At 55.2% G+C, this 22,335-nt stretch overlaps 1 protein-coding gene across 11 annotated transcripts in view; it reads left to right on the forward strand.

Moving 5' to 3' along the window:
- RNF220 (ring finger protein 220) overlaps window positions 1–22,335 on the forward strand; it is a 232,774-nt gene that overhangs the window by 85,980 nt on the left and 124,459 nt on the right. For 9 of the 11 annotated variants that reach the window (XM_055725233.1, XM_055725232.1, XM_055725228.1 and 6 more), the window contains one exon: window positions 8,454–8,528. The exons of the other annotated variants lie outside the window; for them this stretch is intronic. In XM_055725233.1, the coding sequence (XP_055581208.1) occupies window positions 8,454–8,528 (75 nt within the window). The remainder of the gene's footprint in view (window positions 1–8,453; window positions 8,529–22,335) is intronic. 11 annotated transcript variants of the gene reach the window in all.

A 22,335-nucleotide genomic window follows, 5' to 3' on the forward strand; every position in this document is an offset into this window, starting at 1 on the left:
CTTGGTTTCTGTGGCTGGGCATGATCTGATCTGCTGGTGAGAGAGTGGGACAAGAATTAGGGAGGTTGATAGATAGACAGGCAAGTGGCTGAAGATCCACCCGCTGCCATGCTCTGGGATGAGGGCTGGCCCCGTGGAGCAGCACTCTGGCAGTGCCTCATCCCTGAGGTAGCTGACCCTGCTCTGTTTCCATGATGGAAAGGACCTGCTGGACCTTCCCATCCTTACCCTTTGCCTCAGATTTTTCTTTGGGAATGCGCATGGTCAGGATGTAAATCCTTGCTGCCAGGGAGCTGCCACATGCTGGGGAGGGGATGCTGGGGGGGCTTTAAGCAGCAGGCGAGGGTGCTATGTCTCCTCCCAAATGTGGCTGAGCACCCCTCTGTAAGTAGCCTGCTTGAGGCTGATCCAGGAGCAAAAGCATCTTCTGTTCAGTCACTTACACCCCTCCCTGCTCTCCCAGCCCCGAGGAAAGCAGCCTGACCTCGCTCAGCAAGAAGACAGACACAACCTCCTCCCCAGGCAGGCGACTTCCCAGATAACCCCCTGGCTTTCCAAGGGCAGTGCAGGTGTCAGAGGCATTGTCTCTTTGGAAATTAATTTTCCTGTCGATTTCCGTATTTCTCTTAATTGATGAGGGGCAAGTCTTAGGCGTGTTGCCAGCGGCACCAGCCACAGCCTCCTGTAGGTATCAGCAGAGCCAAAAGCACTAGCGCCGAGGGCTGGGGAGTGTAATGAACTCTCAGAGGACTCGTTGCAGCTCAGCCCGTGCTCTAGATTAGCTGAGGAATCATCTGGCCCAGCTATTAACTGTCCCATTTAACATCATAAATTATTAACCTAATTTTGAGGAGGGTTGGTGACGGATCACGCTGATTTTGTCTGCAGCCTCTCGCACAGCCTGCCGGTGCTGGGTAAGCCACGGGCAGGGCCTGGGGGTCAGTGCCTCCAGAGGAGGAGAGAGATGGAGCAGCACAACCCGGCTGCTGGCAGAAGGACCAGCCCTGCCTCCTCTTCCAGCCTGGCGGAGAGCTCAGGGACAGCCTGAGCAGGGGGAAATCTCTGGTGGAAATGGGGGATACAAGAGCTGCCGCCAGGGAAGAGTCAAGTCACCCACTCCCCAACACGCCTGCACCCACGCGAGGGACACCTGCACCCCTGCACATGGGTGTCCAAGATCTCTGCTGCTTGCTGGGTACCGGTATGTGCTGCCCACCATCAGTGCAAGCCATTACCAAAGGTGCCTTCTAGATAATTTAAGCAGCTATCGGGATGCTTTTTGTTTGTATGGCAAAGGCTTGTGGGCAGGAGGATTTTCTTTCTGGTTGTAGACTAGAGCTTGTTCAAAAAGTTTTCTCCCTGGGAAAAGTTTTAAATAAAATAGAAGGGAAAGTGGATTCTTTGGTATAAAAATTTTAAACCATTCAGAGGGGTTTTTTTCAGCTGATTGAAGTGTAATGAAAATTTAAGGGGTACCATCTTTTCTTTCCCCTTTATCTTTCTTTGAGAAAAGAGATGTGTGCAGGAAGAAAGGGCTGAGAATTGCACTCAAACCAGCATTTTATTTTAATTGAGTGGAAAAATTTTGAAGTCATTTGGTCTGTCGAAAAAAACATACAAACCTGAAGGAGAGCAAGCTCTGAAATCCTTGTAAAATGCCTCTTTCATTCTGGCATCACAAAAAGGACTTTTTGTTTCCCCACGAGCAGCTGTGCTGCTCGGTGCTGCCTGTCCATGGTGTGCGAGCGTGTGGCCCCAGGCTGGCCATGTGCATGTCCCCATGCTGTGTCCCACAAAGGGGTGGCATTTGGGAGCGAGTGTAGCCCCCAGACCCACTCCCCTGCAAGGCTGAGTGAGGTCCAGCAGATCTGGGACCAAGCCCCACTCTCTGCTGTGTTTCCCTGGATGGAGGTGCTTGGGGTCAGGATCAGCAGGCTGCATTGTGGGTAAAACAACCCCCCAAAATCCCTAACACAAGCACAAAGAAGTGCTTTTGGTTGTGATGGGGGCACGGAAAGGTGTCAGAGTCTGCATTAAATTGGCAAAAGCCCGTACCACTAACCTGCTTGTCCTTGAGTACCCACCTACTAACCAAAAGTGCCTGTAGCTCGTCGTGTCGTTACTGCCCCTTTCCCTTAGACAATGAAATGGGGAGCCCTGAATTTGCAGACCCACAGTGTCAGGGCTCTCATACTCCCCTTGCTTGATGCAGGGCTTTACGCACGTGCAGAACAGAGAAGGTGCAAGGAAATTGCCTTCACCAAAGGCCTGAACCTCGCAGTGCACACGCAGTACAGACCCGCGCAGGACTGATGCCCAGCACATGGATATAAAATACAGCGCCCTGCAATAAAACATGCACTGCTAGTCTATATATTTTGCAATCCCTTTAAAGATTTTTTTTTTCGTTAAACCCCTCACCCCAGCTCCCTCCCCATTCTCCCCCCAAAAAATTATTATAAAGAATTATTGCCATTAGTACGTCTTTCCCAGTGAAAGGAGAAAATCGCCTCATTCATAATTTATACCCTCAATTACTATTAATAAAGAAATATTTCAGCAGAAAATCGCCTGGGAAAATTACACGTAACATTGCATTAACATTCTATTTGAACATTTTCATCACATTTGTTATAGAGTTAATAAGAGGGATATGCTCCCCTGACTTCTTCATGAAATTATGGGCTGCCTATGATAGTTTAATCTTTTAGACTTTATATAATATATTCACTTTACTAATTGAGCTATCCAAGGAGCAGTTAGGGATGTTCTTAAACGTGGAAGACAAAGTAATCAGGGCCGTGACTTCCTGACGAGACGATCTTCTTCCGGAGATGAGGAGCCGCACGTGTGAGGAGCACACACATACATGTTCCTGCGCAGATGTGCCACTCCATTAGCCCTTCCCTTATTGTCCTGCCTGCGCTTGGAAGTGAATGTGAATGAAAGGTGGAGGTGATTTTCAAACTGGCAAAATCTTCCCCAAAAGCTCTGTTTGCATTTCAGAGTGAAAGGGCATCTGGTGAGCTTGAGGAGGCAATTATTTTTTGAATAAGAAATGCTGAGCATGGGGGGGTCTCGGGAGCAGTACTTCATGTAGACAAGCCTTTACACTCAAATTCACCCCCACCCACAGTCATGCACAGACCGTCTGTAAAACTCTGGACAAGGAGCTGGGCTGGGGTGTACAACCCCTCTTCTGCTCGCCCTGAAGCTTCTGCAATCTGGGACACATGGTGCAGAAAGGCTTCCCCCCACCCTGAAGTACAAACAACCCCAAAACTGGGCCAGAGGCAAGAAATGGGGTAGGTGTGAGCAGTGAGGGATGAGGAGACATTTGGAAGATGGGTGCTGCTCTGGTGCACCATGACAGTGCCACCATGGGCATCACTCTAGACAATCTACTTGTCTCAAAAAAACTTGAGCAATGGGGAAGCCTTGGTAGCTCTCTTTTCTGCTCCTGCACCTGCAGTCAGGGATCTCGTGCAGCACCTGGAGCCTTGGTACAGACTCAGCTGCCCTTGGACCCTTTCTTGCACAGAGGCAGTGTCAGGCAGTGAGATTTGAGCCCCTCATACTGTGTGGGAGCTGAACCCAGGTCAGGGTCTCTCCGTGAGATCCTCCTTTCCCCTCCATGGGCACACAAGGTGTGCCTTACCACGGGATGTGATCCAGAGCTCTTGGTTTCAAGCGGGAGGCTTCCCGAGGTGACAGCAGGCAGTGGTTTGCACCTGGACCATGCAGAAGAGGGCTGCATTGTCAGCATGCCAGGAGGTTGCTCACTCATTAAGTCTAAGTACATGCAGCCACGAGCAGGTGCAAAGAGGGATCCACCACTGCTGAGCAATGGCCCTGCCACCAGGGATGAAGGCAAATGTCTGTTAGCTGGCCCTGACAAGAGAGTCTGAGGAAGCACAGGACCAGCTACTTCATTTCACATCCATAGGGTGCTAGTGCCTCCTCTGCAGCCACTTGGACCGGGCACGGGCAGGGAAAGGGTGGCAGGGCTCAAGGTAGCACACAGGCTCGTAGATGAGGATTTGTGGTCACCCCTGAAACCACTCTTGTGATTCCCAGGCTCCACAAAGCAGTGTCCAATGCTGATGGCAAGCCAAAGGGTTAATGAAAAGCTTTCATGCGTTTTGATTCATTAGCTGGGACTCATTAAACAGCAAATAAGAGCCCGGATGTTGCCAACTGAGCCCCGCTGAAGGCAGCTCCTGCGGGTGAGGCAGCCTGTGACTGCAGCGGACACCCGTGCTGGGGGGTGGCCGGGGGAGCCCCCATTGCTCCCTGGCAGACCATGGCTGGTGCATCCCCCCAGAGATGGGAATCAGTGCAGGAAGAGTGCAAGCAGGATGCTGGCAGTGAGCACCCCTCCACCACGTCCCCAGCATTCTAATGTCTATGCACAATGCCATCAACCCATCGGGCCCAGCCAGGCTCAACCATTCAGGCCACTGGTGTGACGTCCAGTTTTGTTACTGGGAAGAGGGGGCTGAGCCTCTGCCAGCTCTGTCCTCCCAGCCCACGTGAGCCCATCAGGGAGACGGGGATGGGTGTGTGACAGCCTGAACCTGTGGCCCCCACTGCAGTGTGAGCTATGGAGGGCAGAGCACCCACACATGGTTGGATGAAACGTGCAGCTCCACTGATGCTTTCATGGTGGAGCATGGCTGTCCCCAGCCAGTTTCTCATGGGATGTGCTGCACCCTCAGCGCTGAGCTTGCAGCCAATGTTTTCCTGGGGGAAGGTGTGCCACCAGCCAGCACTGATGGGGGCTCTTGCCACCTGGGCCACCACCGAGCCATGCTGGGCAAGCAGCAGCCTGTGCAAACCCACATGTCCCCATCACCTCCCAGATGGGCAGGGGGCCACAAGCTTCCCTGCGTGCAAACACATGGAGAGTGCAGGGTGTTGGGCATCCTTCCAGGGACCACATGGGCAGCCTGAGCATGGCAGAGACTGAGGAAGGTGAGGCATGGACTGTCCACCCCGGGGATGGCCACTGCCTGGTCCTGAGCAGGATGGACCATGCTGTAAACAGGACAAGGCTTGTAAACAGGGCTCCAGCTGGGATAAATTTAGCCCATTGGGGTTGCAGCTCCAGTGCGGCAGGACACAGTGTCAGGGCATTGTCGAGAGGAGAGGGGGAGAAAGAAGCTGAATAAACAAACACAGCTTGTCCTTTTTTTTTTTTTTTTTTTGTCCCAGCGTTGTTATTTCAGCCGGACAATTGCCCTGCAGATTGAGGGAACAGGCTGGAGTTCAAGTGAATTTGGCTTCTAGTGCCTTCCTTTTTACATTGTGTTTTCACATGGGAATGTGTCCTGGCATATATGGGTGGGTGTCTGTACCCATGTTTGTGGATAACTCAGTGGATGCTCCATGCACATCTCTGGGCTGGACCACAGGCATACAGGCTGCTTTGAAGCCTGGGTGAGGCTGAGTAACTTGATGTTGGCTGTTGTGTAGGACTTTCTCCACATGCACAGCACAGACTTAACACCCATGGGTGTCCAGGAGCACACGTGCGAGGTGATCTGTGCTCCATACGTATCTGTACATGTCTTATGGGCCAAACAGCCCTGGAAGTGTCCCTCCACAGCAGAGGGGTCACTGTAGAGGTGAAAGTCTTTGCAGGACTTTAGAAATGGAGATCAGGACTCCTGAGCATTTTTCCCCTAGTTCTGTCATGGAGCTTGGAAAAGTCATACTCCCTTGACAAAATCATCCGTGATCCCAGGAGCAAAGGGCATGGATCTTCTCTGTCAGTCCTGCTCTGTGAGGCCCTAAGTCTTTTCTAAAGGCCATGTTTAGAGGCAGCCTAATTTTCACATCTTAGTTTTATTTTTCTCACATATCTCTCTGACACACACATACACACACACACTTCTATTGGAAAAACGATTTTAATACCCATGGCACATTGTCCTGGTGTGATATAAAATCCAATGACATGTGGCATTTGGAAAAGGTCACTTCCCCCATCAGGATTCATTATCCTACCTCAGCCTGGGAAGCCATGGGGTTGCCCCCTCCTCCACAGACCCCTTGCCCCCTCCCCAGCTGTGGCAGGCAAGCAGGGAGAGGGGATGAGGCACTGGGTGGCCATGCTGGGGACTTTGGCAGTGTCAGGGCAGTCCCGGCAGTGAGGGCTCTTGTTTCTCATGCTGATGTCCCTGCCCTTCTTGGTGTCTTCATTTTCCCACCTGCCATAGGGCAAGAGGAGTGACAGGGATGTGCTGCTGGGAAGGCTCGGGCTGCAAAGCCGGCTCTGCTGGGTGCATGGAGCTCGGTTCAGCTTTTGCCTGCCTCCCCCTGCTCCCTGCTCCCCCTCTGTTCCCTTTTGAGCAGGAGCTGGTCTGGCAGTGCCCTCGCTCTGCACAGTTGCAGAAGGGAAACGCTCCCCTTCCCTGTTTCACTTGTTCAATTTTTCAGCTGGGTTGGTTGGGAACTGCCCTTCTGTGTCGGTGCTCACCACCACCTAGGCAGAACTGAGAATAGAAAGCAGATGGGACAGGGATATGGAAAGCCCAGCTCCTCACCAGGTTCCCCACCAAGCACGGGGTCCCTGGCTGCCCAGCACTCGGTGTCCCCCAGCCCCTGGGCAGACCAGCAGCACCCAGAAGGCTTCGTGCAGCAGCTCGGGGGCGGGGGTCTGCCCTGTCTCTTGGTGACCTGTGCAAGGAGCACCCTGGGCTAGAAAGGGGTCTCTGGTGCATGTCAGGGACAGCATGTCAGGAGTGGGGGATGCTCACAGCAGGGCAGAAGTGACAAGCTGTCCTGGGGTGCTTGGATGTTCTTGTTTTCCTTGGACTCATTTCTGCTCAGGCTTCTCCAAGATGATCTTTATTCAAGTATACCCACCTCCCCAAGGTGTTTCCAGCCCATCTTGGAGCTATTCCCTGGAAAGACAGAAGGGCACAGGAGGGCCAAACCTGCTGTGGAGGCTGCCTGGGGGTGCTCAGGGGATGCAGTCCCTCGCAGGGCAGAGCGTGGGCTGTTCCCAGCAAGCCATCCCAGTGGGCAGGGCACTGGGAGCCAGGACTTCTCTGCTTGGTCACACACTACTTTGGGGCAGCTTGGCCAAGCCGTAACCCTGTCCCCCACCTGCAGGGGAAGGGAGAGGTGAGGGTGGGTGCACTGACCATGCTGTGGGCTCAGGGCTGCAGGAAGGGCAGGAGATGGGGAGAGGGAACAATTGTTCCCAGGGAGAGGAGGGTTATTTTTGCAGCGGGGAGTGGGGTTTGATGCCCTGCTGAAGATGACTTCTCAGAGTGCTGAGGGTGATGGTGAGCGTAGCCCCTTCCTACCATATAAACACCAATGAGTTATGGGTACCCCAGCCTCTAATTATGCAGTCAGCCCCAAATAGGCTGTGTCTAACGAGGCTGACAGACTAATATCTCAAGAGCCCTTAATGCGTTATCATCTCTTGCTGTATGACCTCATATTTATAACTGCTCTGGTGGGAGGTTGAGAAATGTCCTTCTCTTCCCCCAGCCCCCTCCCCAACTTTCCCCCCCGCCCTTGGAGCAGCAGCTCTTCAGCCTCATCTGTTAGGATCAGGAGGAAAGAGGCGACTTCTCTCCATCCATCATGAGCAGAGTTCGCGCTATTAGATGATTAAAGACATTTTTTATAATATTTGGAAGAGGCTTTGAAACGTCTCTCAAACAGTGTGATTAATGCCTGCTTAACCCTCACCTGGCCGGGATGGTGTGGTGGGGAGGCCAGTGCATCCCAGGGCAGGGCTCCCCAGGCATCTCGGTGGTCACCCAGCCGTTGGGCACCCCGAGCCCTGACAAGGTGTGATTCATGAGTGTGGGACACCTGCAGGAAGCTCCAGCCTCCAGGCAGTTCCTAACGCACCAGGGACTTGGTGGTTTCTGAGGCTGCAACGGCCGGGGCAGGAGGAAGCAGTGCCTGCCCCCTCCCCAGCGCTTACACAAGAGGCCCCGGGGCTGTGCCCGTCCGGGTCCACGAGCCAGCCCATGCCACCATCCCACACTGATGCTGTGGGTTTCAAGAGTGGGAAGGGAAAGGGGGTGAGCAGCCTGTGCCCATTCCCAGCCGGCCTGAGCTGGTGGGGGGGTTGCTTTCCTCATTTCCCCTTCTTTTTCCTCTGCCTCTCCGGATGATTGACTTTCAGAGGCAAGTCTCTCAAAACGAAAAGCATAGACACCTAGGTGCTCCGGTGAGATACACCTTTAGGATGTTGCGTCCTTGCTCAGTTTGCCATAAAGACCCGTGGGGCTGGTGGACATGTTCATGCTAAAATTTGTGTCGGCATTGTCTGGTACCTGCCAAAGGCCACATCACTGATGTTCGCTGACACTGGTTTCCATGGGGGAGTGGAGATTCGGCCTCGGATGGGGGAAGGATGCCCGCCTCCTTTGATCACAGGCATAATGTTTCATAATCTCAATTTCTTGTCAATTGATTGCCAGATAGAAGCGACAACCAAAGAGGGCCCCAGGCGTCTGCAACTGCCACTCATCGTATGATTTTAACTCTCCCCCTCTGTAAGTTTGCATTATTTTCTTCTTGTTGTTGTTGTTACCTAAAGAAACCTCCCCTCCCTCCCCCTCCAAAAAGCCTCCTAGAAATCCCAATGCCCTTGTCAGTTTGGTATTCAATGTACAAATAGCAGAGAAGGGTTAATGCATGATTAATAGGTGTTTTATTAAAACGGTTAATCTGTCATTATAGAGTCCAAAAGATCAATAGATTTCTTATAATCATGGCTTAAAATCATCTTTAGCGCCACTGCTTATGGGCTTAAGACCCTGGGCAAGATGCTTAGGGGACCTGGGAGTCTCCTGTTAACTCCTTCTAAACCTTCTGCCATCTGAAGTGTGACCCAGGGTCTCCTGCAGATGGAGAAAAGCTGACACAGGGCTGTACGTACCGTTATGGTTGCCATCCACCTTATCATTTATGGGTATTAAAATTGTCACACCTGAGCGACAAGAAAGGGAAATGGAAAAAGGGAGAAACTTGGAATGCAGCTGGATAAATGCTCTTTGTTACGATTGTTAGCAGCACCCGAGCGGAGCGAGGCGGGGGCATGGCTGTGCTGTCTCTGATCCATTAGTGCCATTGCAAAGCAGCAGGCGTTGGCCAAGCATCGTCCCATCACAGCCTTGCTCCTTCACTAACAAGTGTTCCCACACGCCGGGGCAAGGCGAGGGGGTTCCAGCCACACACGGAGGTGAAGCCACGTGCCTGGTGTGAGTCAGAGTGTCAGTGGCCAGGGAGAACCAGCCCAAAGACACCTGAGTCCCATCCATGTCCTCAGCCCCAGAGCTGTTTTCCTGGCAGCTGGGTGATGTTGGGTCTGGCTGACCCAACCCTTTGGGATGCCTGGTCCAAGCTGCTGTTTGATAACTCCAATGATACCCTGACAAATCCCAGAGCCGCTGAGCTGCCGACCCCCAGCACGAGGTCTCTGCAGGAGGAGGTGCTGTTTAGACAGGCTGACGCAGGGATGGCTGAGCCAGCACAGGCAGGGGGGAGCACAGCCCCCGCTCTGCCCCCTGCCCGCCCTGCAGCATCCTCTCCTCCGCAGCAGAGGAGAGATCCTGAGGTCATGCAGGGCGTCTGTGGTGGAGCCTGGATGGCAATGCAGAAAGCACTGCAGGAGCACAGCACTCTGAGCACCAGGCAGGGCAGCGAGTCATCCCTGAGTGATTTTGGGACCCTTGGCTACGCATGTTGCTCCGCCACTCTGCGGTGAAGACCCAGACCTGCTGCCTGCTGAGCAGAGCAGATGTTGGTGTGCTGGGAGTAGTCCTGGTGGCCTGAAATCCCTCCCCGTGCCTCCGTTTCTCCCTCCGAGATGCATGTGTGCAGGACAGGCAGACTCTTGTGCGGCCACCAGCACCACAAGCCTGCCCAAGGCTGGAGACCCTCACTCGGAGGCTGCAGGGAGCTGGCACTTGCCCATAATATGGCCACGCAGAGTGCCTCTGCTGCAGCCCCTCTTCCTCACCTCCTCGCCCTGCATGGGGGCTCAGCCCCGCTCCGACCGGGCTCTGCTCCCTGCCTGACCCCGCAGCCCGTGCCGGCCAGCTGCCCTCAAACCCTAGTTCAGGTAGAGTGAAGGCCAGTCCGTACCATTGCTTTCCACTCTCTTCCCTGCCTATCCTGCATTCATCGTGCTTCGGGCTGGCTTGAATATCTCCCACCTGGCAAGAAATCCCAAGTCTGCCCCATTCAGCTGGCGGGTCTGTGCCCAGCGCAGGGGTCCCAGCCTGCTGGGAGGGTATCGCTGCCTCCACCTCCCACCCCCACCAGTGCTTGGTGTGGGGCTGGGAGGAGATTTTCCAGACCCCTGGGGTCCAGCCCTCTCCGTCCCTGCCTCATTTCTTATTTCTGGGCCATTATGTTCGACAGGGAGAATTTGTTTCTGTCCAGAGCAGATCCCCGGACAGTCTCAAACCTCTGAGGATTTATCATCCTGAGCTTTTGTTTGTGGGTCTCCAGGACCCTCTGCCCCACAGCTGAGCCCAGATGCTTCTCTGTCTCCTCCATGGAGCCTGCTGCCCCCCCAGAGCACTGACCCCTCTCTTCCTCCACAGATGCCCAGACCTGCAGGCTTCCCTGCGCCCCGGTCACACACATGCCTGCAAAGGCCACTGCTGAGGGCAGGGTGCTGTGGTCACAGATTAGGGGACATGTCCTACCTACCAGGAAGGTGATGGCTGTGGCTTCTTCTGGTTTTGCTCCCCAGGGCTGCTGGGGAGGTGGCCCAGGGCAGGGCATGCTGGGATCCAAGAGGAGAAATGCCCCGGGATCCTTAGGTCACATTCAGCCGGCCCTGGAACTGGTGGCAAGGGAGGCTGGGCTCGTCCCCTTGCAGCCCCCAAATTGCAGCCCTGCTCCATGGCAGCTGAGTGCCTGGGAGAGCCAGGCACAAGGCAGACATGAGCCCCCCTCGTTTGTCTCGGAGGTCAGCACTGACATCCCATCATGTCTAACAGAGCTGAAACAGTGGTGACCGCCTGTGCCAAGTGACAGCAGGGTGACAGCGGGGGTGGTGCAGGTGCCAGTGCTGTTGCCTGCGGTCTCCATCTAAGCAGATGTTTGGCTGCCCCCCGATCATGGTGGTGAGAATTTAGGGTCATCAACAGGTTCAGGTCTACCAGGACAGAGCTGTTGGCTGGCACAAGTAGCGACTGGGCTTGCGTTTCTAAATTGCCGTTGCTGCTGCGTTAGATGGGGACCCCACTTGCCACCAGCCCCCGGCTCGCTCCCTCTGTGAGGGTCCCAGAGGCCACTGTGTCAGTGACAGAAAGCTGCTCTGGAGGCCGGTGGAGCGTGACAGAGAAGGAAAGGGGTGCAGGGCTGGTCCTGCAGCCCTGTCCCCTCCCCGGCCGCCCACATTCCTCTGTAGCAGCACCAGGAAGGGGGGGACCAACCTTTGGCACATTTATTGACACTCCCTGAGTTCATACTGCAACTCTACAATCTTTCCCTGAGATTATTAAGAATTAATTGATCACTTTTATATTCCCCCCGATACCCAGTGCTGCTTTGCGACAGGCAGCAGGAGGAGGGAAGGGAGACGGGAGGAGGGCAGGGTGTGTAAAAAACACACTGATAAATGTTAATTACTCTTTTACAGCCCTTGTCAAATTCCAAAGCAAGTCGTAAATTCATTAAACTCTAACGGATTAAGCACATGCAGCTTATTTAGTCGCCATAAACAAGATCATTTGGATGTTGATTTTCCCCTTTTTATTGCTGCAGCAGAAAAGGGGAAAAAAAATCAGATGAGGGAATCAGTTGGTGATTACCAGGGAGTCAGAAAAGTTTGGATTTATTTGATATCTTTTTTTCTTGCTCCATGGCAGCTCTTTGCAGTACATTGGTCCTCAGGTTGCGCCTGGGCAGTGTCTTGCCGGAGAGAGTGGCCTTCCCAGGGCCTGTGTCCATGCCCCACGGTTGTCTTCTTAGTGCTGAGGCTCTTAAGACCCAGGCAAGATCTGGATGAGCAGAGATGGGGTGCTCAAAGGCCTTTTGGTGCTGGTTTCAGCTGGGCTTGCTGCTCTGCACTCCATCATGCTGGGAGGTCTCCATGGGCAAGGTTGTCTCCAGTGAGACTCAACTCAGCCTCTGGGATGCAGCCTCTCCGCAAGTGCTTGTGCAGGCAGAGTTAGCATAAAATTAGCTCTGCTCGTTCTGGGATGTTCCAGCTCATTGAAGTGCTGTCCCCAGCGTGCTGAGTGTGCCCGAGTGAGAGAGACATGTCCCCAACCGAGCCCAGCCATGAGACAGAGAGGCAGGGAAGGGATGCCATGCTGGCGGGGAGAGACAGGGCACCTTTGGCTGCTCTGAACACAGGGACATGGCCCAGGATCTGCCAGCCCTCTCGGTGAGCTTGCCATCCTTTGCTTGCACATGTTAATAATCCAGGCTGACCTCCTGAGCTGTGAGAGCAGAGGAAGGAGAATGAGAGGAGGGTCATGGAGATTAATTAATACTCAGGGCTCTAATTACGAGTTTCTTCAACACTGGGCTTTTAATGAAGAACAGGCGCTGAGGCAGCCTCCAGTCCCGCTGCCCCCCAGCTGGCCCTGCTGAGACATCTCCTGCCTCCTTGCAGGGGTGGTTTTACTGGGAGAGGGATGGGAGTTAGCCCCCGGCCGCCAGCATCTCCCACTGTGGCTCTGGGGCTCCGGGCTGTGTGGCCAAGAAGTGTCCGTGCTGCTGTGTAACCCCATCAGCACCTTGGGCTGAGCACCAGAGACCTGTGGCCATCCCCAGCATGCCCAGCTCCCTGCCTCTGTCCCACCTGAGTGTGGGATGGAGGCAGGAGGTGGCCTGGGTGCTCCCCAGATCTGGTGTGGGCAGGATGGCTGCTGGCTCTGCTGATGCTGGTTAGCAGCTCACGGCCAGCAATGCTGGCTCTGGGATACAGCTGTGCTTCTCCAGCATCTTGTAGCCTCCAGTGAGGCTGTGCTCATCAGGAACTGCAGGCAGCCATGTGCTGCAGGCAGCAGAGGCAGCTCTGAGCACCTCACTGGAGCTCCCTGCCTGGCTGCTGCAGAAAAATTTAAGGCTTTTGCTTCAGAGTCCTCAGCAGCACGTCACCTAAAGGAGGTCACCTGGGTGCTGCTCTCCTCCAGCCCTGTCTCAGCCCATCTCTGAAACAGGTACAACCCAGGAGGGTCTGAGCTGTGCCTATGTATGTGACTGCCCTGGCCCTGCTCCCCGCTGCGTTTGCCTCTTGAGGGGGCAGAGGAGCTGCTGAAAGTCTCAAATAGGACAGCAAGGGGCTGCCAGCCCTCAGAGCCCCATTCCCAACAAGCATTTCCCTCCTGCAGTCCTCACAGTGGGTACAAAGTGCACAGATATGTGCCGGCAGAAGTATCTCTGCCCACCAGATCCCTCCATGCTTTCCCACTGCATGGAGGTGCCCTCCAGAGATCACCCCAGGCTTCTGAGCACCGGTGGGGCATCCAGGGGTTAATGGAAGGAGCATGTCCCACGCTAAGCAGTAGCTAACAGCCACTAGCTAATAACTTTATGGCTTCAAAGCAGGGCATTTATCATGCTGAAGTTTGTTTATGCACTAGTTATATGGTGCATTATACCAGCAATGTGTTTGGCTGATAAATTCTCCGTGACAAGCGAGGCTACCAATGGGGACTCACTGAGTCCAAAAGACCAGTAGCTTTTTCCTGAACTCTGCTTTCTGAGATAAGGATGTTTTTTCCCTCTTTTGTTTTGTAAGGAGGAAAGAAAAAAATTCAACAACCTGTAAACTTAAAAAAAAAAAAAGAGGGACATTTTTGTTCCAGATAAGTTGCCCAATGCTGTAGTCCCCCGATGGGGGCAGTGGAGAAGGTCCTGGTGAGGACTAGGCAAGCTGTTGTGTGAGGACCTCTGTGCTGGCAAGTGATGCACATGGACCTGTTCTGGGAAATTTGTGCATGTGCTGAGTGGGCACTGACAGCTGGTACAGGCTCTGGATGTCTCTGGGAACAGCCTACCTCAGTCCCTTCTGCCCTCAGGGAGGGCATTTTTGGGGTGGAAATGTTAGAAGGCTCTCTGGCAACCCTCTAGTTCTGCCCAACGTTTCTAAAGTGAGCCATAATCGTGGCATGTGTTGCTATTTTGAGGTTACATGTATGTGCAATTTGTTACTGAGCATGGCGCAGCTGCTATATTCACCTGTGCCCCCTCACTCTGGGTTAAACTGTTTTAATCCTACTAATAATAATGACCTTCACATTTCTGGCTTGTTCTATCACAGGAGCCAAACCCACTCGGCAAACATTAACAAGCTCGGCCTCCTGACTCCATGCAAACATGATGGGTCAGGATTATTTTTCTTGCTGCGGCGGTGGGGAAACTGAGGCATAGAGCAAGGAGCTGGCGGGTCTGAGCCCACCCAGAGAACCCTTTGCTTTCAGCAGTAGACATCACCCTGATCCAATTTGGACCAGTGTAGGCTTTCATGGGTCTTACCTGTGGAGCAAGATCTGGGGCTGCCTGGCCGGTGGGATTCAGCGGAATGGGCCCTGATGCCAGGACCTGCCTCCACAGTGTGGCCAAGGTGGTTCATGTGTCAGCAGCCTTTGCTCCTGCTGGGGAGTGGGACCTGCACTGCAGGATGCTGGGGAGCTGGGATGTGCCAGCTCAGCCTGGCCCCTTCCCCGTGGGGCCATGCCCGTGGCCACAGTGCTTGTCCCTGTGCCCTGCTGCAGCCAGTGGAGAGCTCCCCACCACAGTCCAGTGTTTGGGTGCAAACACCCAGCCAGCGGGCGTGTGGGCGCACACCTCCCTGCACGCAAATGCGCTTGTTACGTATATCTGCAGGTGCTACCCGGTGAGGGCATCTCAGCACATTTACCTATGCACGCCTCTGTGTGCATAAACAAGGATTCGTTAGCGCACCGCGTGCATCTCCACCTCCGTCTGCTGCATTAGGATCCATCCACAGCTGCCCACCAGCGTGGGCACCGCCAGCTGCGCAGCCATCCCAGCCTGCGCATCCCTGGCTGCCTACCTGTTGCAGCCCCAGCTGTGTACCTGGGCTGGCGTGCAGGGCCTGGGCTGCGGATCTGCATCGGTGGCTGCACGCAGTGGCCCCTGCAGGCTGTAAATACTGCCAGTGTGGTGGGGAGGTTGAGCGGTTTATGGCTCAAGGTCAGGCCCATGAATCATAAAAAGGTGTCGGAAGGAGCATTAACTCCTAGCCTTCGCTCCGTCTCTGTGTGGTTTCAGGCGGGGCCCCGGAGGCAGTGATTAAAGGGTGCACCTTCCCCTTTCAGTTTTACGGTAAAAGGAAAGCAGTAAATTAGAAGCCCACAGGCTGGGGCAGGCCAGGTCCCGCCAGCGCAACAGCTAAGCGAGTACCTGCCGTGTGCCCCAAGACCCCACCGCTGGCTCTGCAGCCCCACTGGCACGGCCCCGGCGCAGCCCTTTACCACGGCGGCCGCTTCCCGAGGGGCAGGGGCTGGCCGTGTGCTGGGCAGGTGGCCGCACTCGTGGCCAGTACATCCCTCCATCCTTGCCCCATCGACGGCTCAGGGTGGCCGGGGGTGCTCAGCCCCACTCACCCCATAGAGCAGCAGCACCTCTTGCTCTGCACCTTTTTATGACTCCAGCTATAATTAACTCAAGTAATAAAATTTTTTGAATCCAAACAGATATAACTAACATTTAATGCCCCTGTTTTTCTGTGAATTGTCAGGACTATTAAGAGCTAAGTATTGACTGAAGAGGTGAGGCAGATGTTTCTGCTGCTGAGGTGGGATTGCCGGGGCAGAGGTAGAAAGCCCTGATAACGGTCAGGTCCCTGCCCCACATCTGGACCTCGGGACAAGGAGCTGGGGCAAGGGAGAGCTGGGGTAACGACCAGCACTGCAGGGCTGACCGTGGCCCAGGGAGGCAAGGAGGAAGGGATGAAGGCGGCTCTCAGGATCCTGCTTTTTCCTACCACTCACCTATAGGCAGTCTCCAGTGCTTCAGCCTCATGGCGAGCACTCAGGCATGGGCATTGCTGGAGGTTTCACCCGGCCAGCGCATGCTTCAAATCCACGGTCTCCTGGAGAAGGGCTTTCATGGACAGAGGTGTGAACACACCCTGCCCCATCCTCATCCTGGCAGCGGTGCCGTCCTCCCAAGCCTGACCCTGCTGGCAGCTGCCCCGGCATCCCTGGCTTGTCCCCACCACCACCTGCCAGGCTGGCGAGCAGGACACGGGACATATGCAATAACGCCTTCCCCGAGCTGCTGCTGCTGCAGCCAAGGCGCCGTGCAAAGGGCCGGGGGGTCTGCCCACTGCCAGGCTGGTTTCCCCCAGCTCCTGCCAGCCTGGCACGGACCTGGCTGGGGGACCTGCGGCTGCGGGTCAGGCTGCCACCGCCTGCCGGGGACCTGCAATAGCAAGGGCCCGGGGGCGGGCAGGGTGCTGGAGCACATCTGCCCCGGGGACGCTGCACATCTGCCCCGGTGACGCTGCAGGTAGCGCAGCCCTTCTGGCCCTGAGCAGCCAGCAGAGAGGCTGGGGCTGGGCTGAATGAAAAGACCAGGTACATGCTGTGCCCCTGTCCCTGGGCTGTGTCGAGCATTCGATGTGTCAGAGAAGAGGAGGAAGGAAGCCTAGCGGCTTGCTGGGAGGGAAAATACTTCTCCTTTCCCTTAAGAAAAAAGTGCTTTTTCCCCTGGGGAATGGCATTGCAGAGCCCTGGAATTGACGGGGCTGCCAGAGCTGATGGATGGCGCCAGCGGAGGGAGCAAAGCGGGTCAGCAGAGCAGAAACCAGCAGGCACAAAGAGAGAGCATCCCTGCTAACCAAGGCAGGCGGTAACACCCTGTGCCGGGCCCACAACAGCACCCTCTCTGTTGGCCTGGAGAGTCAGCACAGCTGGGGTACCTGGGGTGCCACCCTGCGATGCCCCCAGGCTCACCCCAACTGCACCCGTCGACAAGAAGGGCCTTTCTTCATCTCCGCACAAGCCCTGATTGTTCGGATGCTTCCCCTGCCACCGCCTTGTGCTTCTGCTTTTCCCAGAGACGGTGCTGGGAGGAAAGGGAGGACTTGCAACATCTGCTCAGCCAGAGCTGCTGGGGCTTCAAAGCTGCTAAAGGGGCTGAAGGTCCTCAGGCAGCTTCAGGCCAAGATGTCTCGGTCCTCTCAGCAGCTCTGCTGCGTGGCCGTGCAAGCCCATAATCCACCCGTGCCTCAGTTTCCTGACCAGTGGCTGAGGTCCTGCTCTGCCTCTGCAGGTGTGCTGCAAAGCGTGGGTGCATGAATTTGAGCCAAGGCACCCTTAAAGAATGGGGGAGCTGCAGTGCCAACTGCCCAGGGCAGCCTCCGTGCAGGCAGCTGAGCTGCCAGGTCCTCTGCCTTCCCTCCCTGGCACGCAGCATCCCGCTGGACATCCCAGGGCTGAGAAGGGGGAAACTGTAAGGTGGAAGCCTGGGCTGGTGTTGGTCTCTGAGGAGGGACCTGGCTGTGTTTTGAGGCTGGTGTGAGGAGCTGAGCTTTGGTAAATGGTAGAGGTGATGGCTTGTAGGGAGAGATTGAGAGACTGGGCAGCTGTGGTAAATAAGCCCTAACCTCACTGAAACTTGTGTGCAGTCTCTGCTTCCTCATGAGTGACACCCAGACAGCCTCCTGGCAGGAGGGGGGACAGCAGCTTGCAGCGACACCCGGGGGGATGCTGGCTGTTGTGCTGTGACCAGGGCTCACAGACACCCCACTCCAGCCTGGGAGCCCCTTGCTCTGCCAGCGGGAAGTGCCACGTCCCTGAGCACTGTCCCCATCAGGCACATGTGAGAGGGCAGGATCTGTCCCCATCAAGCATTGGGTGGGTGAGCAGGGCCCAGAGGAGGTCAGAGCGGAGGCAGGGCACACTGAGCTGCAGAAAGTTGCAGCTCTTTGGAGGGCTGGAGTAAAACAAGGGTGCAGTGAGCCCCAGGCTTGGCATCCAGGACTGCAGGCTGCTCCCCGTCTCTCTTGTGGGGTCAGCAGGGCCTTGTCCTTTCTTCCCATCAAGCACAAAGAGGACAAGCTCTTGCCTCAGCCGGGAAGCCATAGCTCTTTGCCCAGGTCGCCCTGCATGGAGGTTCACAGTGCCCTCCAGGGATGCAGAGCTGCATTGCCCCTCCTGCAGCCTGGGGACAGGGAGCGGATCTCCCAGCAGACAGGTAGCAGGAAGGAGCCCAAGTGTCATGTCTCCCACCCTGTGCCCTGTCTCCAGTGGGAGGATATGCCTGAAGCTGCAGGGCTGGAGGGACTTATCTCTGGAGAGATCTGAACCCCAAATTGTCATCTTTGCTCTCCAACAAGCCCTGCTGCCCAGTCCCTCTGCAGTGCCAACTGCTGCTCCAGTAGCTTCGAGGAGGAGGAGGAGGAGGAGGAGTGTGGGGAAGGGGCTCAGCTTCAAATCGATTCTGAGCACTGTGATAAGAATCTCTTATCACCCTTGTCATTGTAATGGCTGGGACTGAAAGGCTGGGTTGTGTAACGACCAGATTTCTGCACAGCCCGAGGTGGGGAGGAGACAGGGTGCAGGGGGGTGGCAGCAGTGGCTCTGGGATGAGGTCCCAACACTTTGAGCACTTGCTTGCTCTCTCCAGTGATGGCCAAAACCAGCTCTCCCTTCCCTTCCCTTCCCAACCCTGGGCCTGCCGTGTCTCCTTCCCCAGCTCCTTACAAGGACAAGGAGCTCCCAGTGACATGGGTAAAAAGTGGTGAAGTAACTGGTCCAGCAAATCCAGACCACACATGGGGGTAAGGAGCACACAGAAGAGTAACCCAGAGGGCTGAACATTGCCAAGAGAGACCAGGAGTGACAGGAAGAACTGGGAAGCTCCTACTCCCACCTCCACAGCTACCTTCAGCCTCTTCCCACCTGCCCCTGCGCTGGGCTCAGCCCCAGCCCTTTAGGGGGGTATAGCACAGGAACCCAGGCACCCAGGAGCCAACAGAGCTGACAGGGATCTGGTGGGGGGTTCCAGACCTTTCAGAATTCCCTCTGTTCCCATTACTGTCCAAAAGCAGCTTTTCCAGTGGGTAAGGAAAAGGAAGCCAGTAAGCTTACATGCTGTGGGTGGTATTGGACTAAACAGTGGCAGCATCCAGTGCCCTCAGCTGTGAGGGCCCAGAGCCCTGAAGCTTGCTCTGCCTTTAACTCCTTGTGCTTCTCCCCTGTGTTTTATTAACAACTGTTGATTGGGATTCCAAGGTCGTCTGGCCGTGCAGAGACACAGATAAAATCTAAGGCTGCTGCTGTCCCCTGCATCTCTGGACCCACCAATCCCTCTATCTACAATATCTCCTCCTGCTAAGCTTTCCTCTGGCAAACAAGCCTGAGAAGGTTAAACAGGGTCCTGCAGCAAGGCCACTGCTCTGTCCTCTTCTGACAGACGTGTGGCTGGGGGATGTGTCAGCTTTCCGCCCTCTTGCCCGGTTCCCCTTCGCCACGGTGGTGCAGGATGTCCTGCTGCTGGGTGGGGATGGCCAGGCGGGGGCTGTGGTGCCGAGGAGGGCAGCACTGCTCCAGAAGGCTTGCTGAGGCTCTGCAGCTGCCCAGGAGGTTTTGCTGCTGGCTCCACACTGTTGGTGGCAAAAAAAACTACACTCAAGACCCCGTGAGCCCCCTGCACACAGATGCCCTGTCACTGGGGGCTCCTAGCTAGGGCAAGGTACCCAGGTGCGCTGCAGGGCTGGGGACTTGCACAGAGGGGGCTTCACTCGCCCAACAGTTGTTCTGCTGGAGAGGATGACTCTGAAGCTACGGGTTTTTCTTATCATGGACCAGACCCAGATTTCATGGCTGCTCCCAGCTTGGTGGCTGGAGAGTCAGTGGGCAGGGGTGTTGGCATAGTGCCAAGCAGCCCACCGCTCTGGACAGGCACTTGGGGAGTCGCCTGTTTTAATTCCAGGAGGAGCAGCGTCAGGTCAGGTGAAATTGGCCCTGCCGGAGGATTTATTCATTTCTCCTTCCCTCTGCCTCCTGCCAGGGGCTGCACTAAGATCCTGCGCCACACAGCCATCTCGCTAAAGCCAAGGGGGCTTAGTGCTTAAATGGTTTTCATGCTGCCGTGGACTTCAGTGCTTGTCAACAAGTCTGAGGTCTTGCCAAAGAGCTGTGACAAACAGAGCAGCAGGAAGACGGGGAGAGTGGGCACCAGCCCTGGGAAGGGGGAGCACATGAACCAAGTCTCCAAACCACCCTGCATATATGGGAACATCACATAGCCAGGTCCACATATCCCCTCCAGCACGGAGACAAATTTGGCTGTCCGACGCTCCAATGAGAGGTGTATTTGGCCCAGCTCTAAGTTTAAACCATGGAAACACCTTCATTAAACCTCACTAATACGAAAAAGCAGAGCTCACCCGTGGTTTTTAAGCCGTCGCTTTTGTAGGCCCTTGCAGAAATAGATGTATGCATACGAATATATTTTTTGCTGTGTATTCATCAGGCCTCTTTTACTGCTGGGGTGAGCCCGAAGCCGGCGGGCTGGCTGCTGCTGCAGTAACGTGCTGGCTCTGCAGATGGGGATAGCAGAGCTCAGAAACCAAACCTGGCTCCAGATGCCACTTAAAAAGCTTGCCCTGCCTGGGGAAGGTGATGAAGGCACCCTCAATTCCTCCGGCACCCAAGCCGGCCCCACTGGGAGGAGAAGACCTTAAACTCATCTTCTTTTCTTTTGGGGAGCTGGATTTGCCAGGGATGAATTTGCATAAACATGGGATAGTTCAATTCAAGCTCTGGGACACAGATCTCATACAGTGCGGAGCCGCAAGGCACGTGGCGCAGGTGAACTGGCAGTGCCGAGGCCTGGAGGCTACTCATCCTGTGGTCCCCCGAGAAGCCACCCCACACTCTGGTGGTGGCATGGGGAGTGAGGAGGCACAATGGCAGGGCAGGCTGCCCCCACCCTGGGCGGGCTGCAGCAACAGCAGCCCCCGAGACGCCCACTCCTGTGGGATCTGCTGCTGCCAGCGGGTCGCCAGAGTCAAGCGTTTGAGCAGGATTCGGAGGGGAGCTGGGTAGTTTTATGGGCAGTTATAGTATTTACAGCCCTGCTGGCTGAGGCACTGATCCAGGGGGAAGGGAGCTCCCTCCCCAGTGAAAACTGGATTGCAACGCTACCGCGCCTCCAGCCTTCCCAGGGGCAGGATGGTACGGAGGATGGAGACAGATGGCCCATCCTATTTTTGAAGTGTCCTTGGTTGACCAATGCTCCGTGAACCTGTGGGTCAGTCCCACCTGGCATGGCCAGCATTCTGGTGCTGGTGAGGTCCTCATCTGGTGTAAACTCGCACTTCTCCATGGATTAAGCCCTTCATTTTCATGGGAAGTACCAGAGATTTTCTTTCTTCACCCCACTGCTTGGTTTTGTCCTACCATCCACAGTAAGTGCCTGCTTTGGCAGCTCCCCTGCCTGACGGGCAGGGATGGCAGGCGGCCCTGCGCACACCCCACATTGTTTTCCCATCACCTGCCACAGACCCTGTATGTTTTCATTTAGTCGACATAGGGGAAAGCTGTAAAACATATGTCTGCTTCCCAAGGAGAGAGAAAAAAATTACTCCAACATCTTGGTCCAGTTAACGGCTTGGGCTCTTGACTCCATAGTTGGCTTCTCAGGGACTTTGTTTCATGCTCTGCATTAGCTGGCCCCCTTCTCTGGCTGGACCAAGGTGTGTGTCTGGGGGCAAGGATGCTTGGGGGGGAAGGATGCCCCCAGCAGCTGGGGGTGTGTGGTGGGGCTGGGCTGCCCCCCAACAGCAGGCAGGCAGGAGCTCTTTCCTCCCCACCCTCTGTGGGCTCCTCCCAGCACAGCTCCCCATCCATCCCATACATTTACCTAACGCTAATGAGACGTATTGATTGGAATGATGGGATTTGTAAAGGTCGCAGGGTTAAAGTACATAAAACCAGCCTTTCTGGAGCTGCAATATCAGGGCCGATGGGTCTGGTGGGAGAGATTAAAGGCCTCGTGCTGCAAGAATGGAGAGAGCTGACAGCAATTACATTTCAGATGTGTGCATAGTTATAACCCTTCCCTCCTCAAGACAGGCGACCACATCCCCACCGCCACAGAGCAGGTCTCCAACTCCCCTGTCTCCTTTTCAAAAGCAGGATTTCAACAGAGCAAATTGGGGAAGGAAAGACTGAGAGAGAAGGGGAAAGGAAGAGAGAAAGACTGGAGATCCCTTTGGAGGGGTGGTGCAGAGCTCATGCCTCTGTTTCGGGATTCCCAGCTGAGCTGTTATGGCATCACTGTGCTAAAATCACGTCGGTGGAATGCGAACTCTGAAAAGACTGCAGTCCCTTTTGTTAGGGCAGGACTCCC

This window comes from Falco cherrug, chromosome 12 (genome assembly GCF_023634085.1).
Source record: "Falco cherrug isolate bFalChe1 chromosome 12, bFalChe1.pri, whole genome shotgun sequence".
NCBI lineage: Eukaryota > Metazoa > Chordata > Aves > Falconiformes > Falconidae > Falco > Falco cherrug.